This window comes from Triticum urartu, chromosome 5A, assembly GCF_056163025.1.
Source record: "Triticum urartu cultivar PI428250 chromosome 5A, HENAU_Tu73, whole genome shotgun sequence".
In the NCBI taxonomy this organism is placed as follows: Eukaryota; Viridiplantae; Streptophyta; class Magnoliopsida; order Poales; family Poaceae; genus Triticum; species Triticum urartu.
The window spans coordinates 190,812,798-190,819,166 of NC_141877.1; the positions used below are offsets into that span (position 1 = coordinate 190,812,798).

Genomic DNA, 6,369 nt, shown 5'->3' on the forward strand with positions numbered 1-6,369 from the left:
ATGCTAGTTTGGGCAAGTAGATGGTTTCCGTTTGCCATGAGACTCCACAGGGTGGAATGACACATATAATTAGGGTCTTCCACCAATTTTGAGCTTATTTGGGCAGAGTTGCCAATGCAACTTTTGTAAACCCTAGAAATTAGCAAAAATGAACTTGTGCAGATCTAGTTGATCAAATCATTTCTCCTTGATGCACCACTTGGTGTAGTGGCCTCATTTGGTCATATGAACATGATCACAAAAGGTGGGGTCAAGGAGAGAAAGTTGGTAGTACAAAGTTGTTCAAATTTGATTCTGGTCAGAGAGGGTTTTGGTGCATTTTGGTGAACCAAACTGACCTTAATTGAGATGAGGATTTGCAAGGTGACCACAATATGCATTTCTGACTTGCTGGATTTTCCTTGGATTTTTATGAAAATATTTCCTGTAGAAATATTTCAAATCCTTGAAATGGGCAGAAATAGTTTTGGGAGGTTTGTCCAATATTCTGAACATGACCATGTGTTGAAACTCCTATATATGGAAAATATATGTCCACTGAGTTTCCCTGATTTTTGTCAAATATTTTTGAAACATTAAAATAATTTTTTCCCTATTAAAGACCATTTCTGGCCTTAAGAAAAAGCTTTTAAATAAAATAGGAAAATAACTGTTAAAATTATATTTTTGTGGTTTATGGGAACCCTATATCTAATAGGTTTCAAATATACTCTTTGAAATATTTTTCATACCCCAAATCAAGTACTTGTAGTGCAAACCTCAACTCAGGGGTTTTTGGAAAACTAAATTTTGAAAATACTATTTGGCCAAATTATTTTTGTAGGAAAATACTATAATGTACTATACACATGGCACGATCATTGGGCATAAGTTTGGGGCAAGGAGATGAAGTATAGAAGGTGGATTAGTTGACTTTAAAGAGCACTTGAAAAAAAATCACTCGGAGAAAACCAACTCCAAAATAAAAGCCAAATAATGCACAAGTTTTTGTTGGTCCAATTTTTTCTCATGTTTTAATAATGAAAATGACATGTTACAAATTGTAGGGTGTGACAGACCTACCCCCCTTACAAGAATCTCGTCCCCGAGATTCCTAAACTAGGCTTTAAAGAGATACGGAAACTCGGATCTAAGGTAGTCGTCACGTTCCCAGGTTGCTTCTACTTCAGTGTGGTTGCTCCACTGGACCTTGAAGTACTTGATGGTGCGGCTTCGAGTGCGTCGTTCAGCCTCGTCCAAAATACAGATGGGTCTCTCGCGGTAGGTCAAATCGGGCTGAAGGTCAATGGCTTGGTGATCGACGTCCTTGTAAAGATCAGGTTTGTCTGGAACTTGGAGACACTTCCGGAGTTGTGACATGTGGAATACGTTGTGCACATCGGATAGTTCAGGTGGCAGTTCCAACTGGTAAGCCACTTCTCCGCGTCGTGCGGTGATCTCGAAGGGGCCGATAAACCTTGGTGCGATCTTTCCCTTAACGTGGAAATGCTTGGTTCCCTTAAGAGGAGTTACTCATAGGTATACATGATCTCCGACTTGGAAGTCTACTTGTCGGCGACGAGTGTCAGCATAGCTCTTCTGCCTCAACTTGGCGGTCTTCAGTTGCTCTCTGACTAGCTGAACTTGCTCTTCTGCTTCACGGAGGATATCGGGCCCAAATACTAGTCCTTCTCCGGTTTTTGACCAATTGAGAGGTGTGCGGCACTTCCGTCCGTATAACACCTCAAATGGTGCCATCTAAAGGCTTGACTGATAACTGTTGTTGTAGGAGAACTCGGCAAAAGGGAGGCAATCTTTGCACTTAGCTCCATATGCTAAGACACAGGCTCGGAGCATGTCTTCGAGTATCTGATTCACTCATTCTGTCTGACCTCCGGTCTGTGGGTGGAAGGCAGTGCTGAAGGACAACTTGGTCCCCATGGCCTCTTGGAATTTCTTCTAGAACCTTGAGGTAAACTGGGTTCCTCGATCTGACACAATCTCCTTGGGAATACCATGAAGACTTACGATTCTGTTGATGTATAGAGTCGCTAGCTGGTTGCCATCATAGGTAGTCTTCACAGGAATGAAATGGGCTACACTTTAGTCAAATGATCGACTATGACCCAGATGGAGTCGTGTCCCTTGTTTGACCTAGATTGTCTAGTGATGAAATCCATTCCGACTTTATCCCATTTCCACTCGGGTACCTTGAGTGGTTGGAGCAATCCAGCAGGTCGCTGATATTCAGATTTGACCATTTGGCATACATCACACTTTGCAACATAGGTGGCAATCTCCCTTTTCATCCCGTGCCACCAAAATCTTTCCTTCAGGTCTTGATACATCTTGGTCCCTCCAGGATGGATGGAATACGAGGTGTCATGAGCTTCTTGCAAGATCAATTTCTTGAGCTCAATCTTATTGGGTACGCAAATGCGATTCCCAAACCACACAATTCCTTGCTCATCCTCTGAGAATCCTGGGGCCTTGCCCGCCTTGATCTTCCTCTTGATGCCTTCAATACTTTCGTGTCCCTTCTAAGCTCCCTTAATATCATCCATCAGGGTAGGCTTGACTTCATGGTTGGCTAAGAATCCTGGTGCAACCAGTTCCAACCCGAAGCTTTCAAGTTCTACATACAAGGCGGGTAGCCTGTCCTTAAGAATAGCATTCAGGGAACAAGCCTTCCTGCTTAATGCATCTGCTACCACATTAGCCTTTCCAGGGTGGTATTGAACACTAAGGTCATAATCCTTGATCAACTCTAGCCATATTCTTTGCCTCATGTTCAATTCCTTCTGAGTGAAAATATACTTTAGACTTTTGTGATCCGTGTATATCTCACACCGCTTCCCTAGGAGGTAATGTCGCCATGTTTTCAGGGCATGAACTACAGCTGCCAACTCGAGGTCATGAGTAGCATAGTTCTCTTCATGAGTCCGTAGTTGCCTTGAAAGGTAAGCTACGATTCTGCCCTCTTGCATCAGAACACCTCCCAGTCCGGTTCTTGACGCATCACAATATATCACAAACTCCTTGTGTATATCTGGTGTGGCCAGCACTGGGGCGGTGGTCAATCTCTTCTTCAGCTCCTGGAAGCTCTCTTCGCACTTCGGCGTCCATTCAAACTTCTTGTCCTTCTTCAAGAGATGAGTCATGGGTCGGGCAATGCTTGAGAATCCTTCAACGAACTTGCGGTAATATCCTGCAAGTCCAAGGAAGCTTCTGACTTCCTTCACATTGCTTGGGGATTGCCATTCAGTTACGGCTTCAATCTTAGCGGGATCGACCGACAATCCTTCTTCGGTCAAAACATGACCCAAGAATCCAACTTCACGCACCCAAAATTCGCACTTGCTGAACTTGGCATACAGTCGGTGCTCCCAAAGCTTGTCTAGGACCATCCTCAAGTGTTGCTCGTGCTCTTATTCCGTCTTCGAGAAGACAAGAATGTCATCAATGAAGACAACGACAAACTTGTCCTAATATTCCATGAAGACCTTATTCATGAGATACATGAAGTAAGCTAGAGCATTGGTCAATCCAAAGGACATGACCGTGCACTCATATAGGCCATATCTGGTTACAAATGCCGTCTTCGGAATATCTTGGGGTCTGATTTTCAGCTAGTAGTACCCAGATCTGAGGTCAATCTTGGAGAACACCTTGGCCCCATTGAGTTGATCAAATTGATCTTCAATCTTGGGAAGTGGATACTTGTTCTTGATTGTAACTTCATTGAGGGAGCGGTAGTCAATGCATAAGCGGATGGTAGCGTCCTTCTTTGCAACAAACAGAACAGGTGATCCCCAAGGGGAGGCACTATGGCGGATAAATCCCTTCCTCAACTGCTCTTCCAGTTGCTTCTTCAACTCTGCTAACTCTTCCGATCCCATTCTATAAGGCTTCTTATAGATGGGTCCAGCTCCGGGTATGAGCTCGATGATGAACTCAATGTCTCGGTCTGGAGGCATTCCCGGTAGCTCATCAAGAAAGACATCGGGGTATTCGCATACCACTGGCACTTGCTCCAATCCGACTTCAGTCAGATAGTTGACTTGGTTGGCTTGAGCAGAGGAGCGGTTGGAGGCAAATTTAACTTCGACTCCTTGGTCATTGGTTACAGTGACGGTCCGGTTGGCGCAATCTAACAAGCCTTGGTGCTTGATGAGCCAATTCATTCCTAAGATCACATCCAAGCCTTGTGATCTTAAGACGATAAGGTCTGCTAGGAAGTCTACCCCATTAATGACAATCCCAACTCCTTTACATCCTATCTTGGCTCTCATCTCTGCTCCGGGGGTTTGTACCACCATAGGGTTATTCAGGGGTGTAGGGGTCATGCCACTCTTTAATGCAAACTCATGGGTGACAAATGAATGCGTGGCTCCAGAATCAAACAAGACAGTTGCAGGTGCTGAGTTGACAAGGAACGTACCCAGCATGACGTCCGGGTCTTCCTGGGCTTCTTCTGCAGTGACATGATTCACACGACCCTTGCCATTGTTGGGCGGGTTGCGAGGAGCTTGGTTCCTTGGTGGCATTCCACGGCCTTGCCCTGGGTTCTGCGCATTGGGGCGCGGGGCGTCGGGCTTCTTGTTGGGGCAATACTTGGAGTAGTGTCCTGCCTGACCACATCTGAAGCAAGTGACTTGATTGGGGTTGCTGCCCTTGCTGGCATTGTTATTGGGGTTGTTGAAGGCTGGCCTGGGGTTGGCATACTGTTGAGGCTGATAGTTGGTGCAGGGTGCAGGGGCTCTTGGCTGCTGATAGGTTGGCTTGACCGGGGCTGGCTGCCATGGGCGAGGTTTTTGGTTGCTGGAGCTACCCTTGCTGATCATCTTGCGCTTACGGGTATCATCCAAAGCACGTCGCTTGTCCTCAAGCATGAGTGCCTTGTTAAACAGATCAGGAAAGGTTGGGCAGTCACACACAACAAGCAAGTACTGCAGAGTCTGGTTAAGGCCTTCCATGAAGCGCTCTCTTTTGGCAGCATCAGTGCTGACATCCTCAGGAGCATACCTAGACAGAACACTGAATTTCTGCATGTACTCCTTGACAGTGCTACTTCCTTGCTTCAGGGCTCGGAACTCACGCTTCTTGATGGCCATGATTCTGGAAGGAATATGAGCCTTGTGGAATTCTGTCTTGAAGTCATTCCAAGTGATGTTTTGCCCAGCATGCATGACCTTGAATCCATCCCACCAAGCTCTGGCAGTTCCCCTGAGACAGTGGGCAGCATATGCCACCCTCTCACGGTCTTCAGTGCAGCCGACTAGTTCCAACAGATCCTCAATGGTGCGGACCCAGTCATCTGCATCCAGGGGTTCAGCAGTCTCAATGAAGGTGGGTGGTGCATGCTTCTTGAACTCTGCCAACGTGGAACGTCCATTGCCGTTCCCCACCGGCTGGCGGTTGACAGCCTGGGCAATCATCTGGAGGGCTGCAGTGTTGGCTTGGCGTTCCTCTCGGAAGGCTTGGAGAAGCTGAGCCACGTCCATGTTTGGAGGTGGTGGCGGTGGTGGAGCCTGCCCTTGGGTTTGGTCCTGACTAGCTCCTGCTCTGGCTTCTTGCTACTGAGTAGAGGCACCAGTACGTGTTACAACAGGCATCCTGTTGGAGTGGTCAAGGTCTCATGATTGGGAAAGATGAGGGAAAGCAGTATAGATGGAATGCCTAGTGAGGGGGTGGGCATGACACAATTTTAAGTTAAGCAAGGGTCAGAAGGGCCAAACTCATGCATTAAGACCAAATGGGTGATGTAGTCGTTTACAAGTTCCCGAAGGAAAGCACGTCTTCCATCAAAACAAGTTGAAAGCAAACATAACACAACATGGTTTCATTTGAACCATTACATGGACTCGACTTCGCACAAGGGGTACACGACCTATCCTACCTTAAGGGTTGCGGACTGGCCCATCCTAGTCCCGAACGGTGTCTAAGTGGTGGAATTCTCGGTCGCGTAGTCCGGCTCCTCTGGGTCTTCCTCCTCATCTTCATCTGTCTCAGTATCTTCGTCACTTGAGGGAATGGTGGAGTGGAGGAGCTGAACACGGCGCTGCTTCACCCGTGGCACCATGAAGAGGTTGCGATATTCCTTCGCCGTCATCCGGCATGGCCGAGATGATCCCTTGGCATGCGTAGCCTGTGGGGGGCGCCCGCCTCGATAGGCAACAACGGGCTGTCCAGGGGGTGCACCATCCTTCTTGATCATGTCCGCCTTTGTCTGAGCTAGGCGGAGGAGTTCCTTAGTCTCATGGAGTTCCCTCCGAAGCTCCATCGACTCCGAGGCCAAGTGTTGTGCCAGACTATCACCACACAAGCTGAAGTAGGTCTGGAAACGGAGGGGAAGCCCCTCGTCCATGGGTGGAGCTGGTGCGCTGCTCT

The 6,369-nt window shown here is 47.3% G+C and overlaps 1 protein-coding gene across 1 annotated transcript; it reads right to left on the minus strand.

The window, feature by feature from the left end:
- Positions 1-3,608: 3,608 nt before the first annotated feature.
- LOC147970769 (uncharacterized) lies at positions 3,609-5,483 on the minus strand. Its single transcript, XM_087523617.1, has one exon. The coding sequence runs from the start codon at positions 5,481-5,483 to the stop codon at positions 3,609-3,611; it is 1,875 nt and encodes a 624-aa protein (XP_087379743.1).
- Positions 5,484-6,369: the final 886 nt, after the last annotated feature.

What these genes read in the sequence shown, in the direction of transcription:
- LOC147970769 (XM_087523617.1), bottom strand. Translation starts at nt 5,483, where the DNA reads ATGGACGTGGCTCAGCTTCTCCAAGCCTTCCGAGAGGAACGCCAAGCC.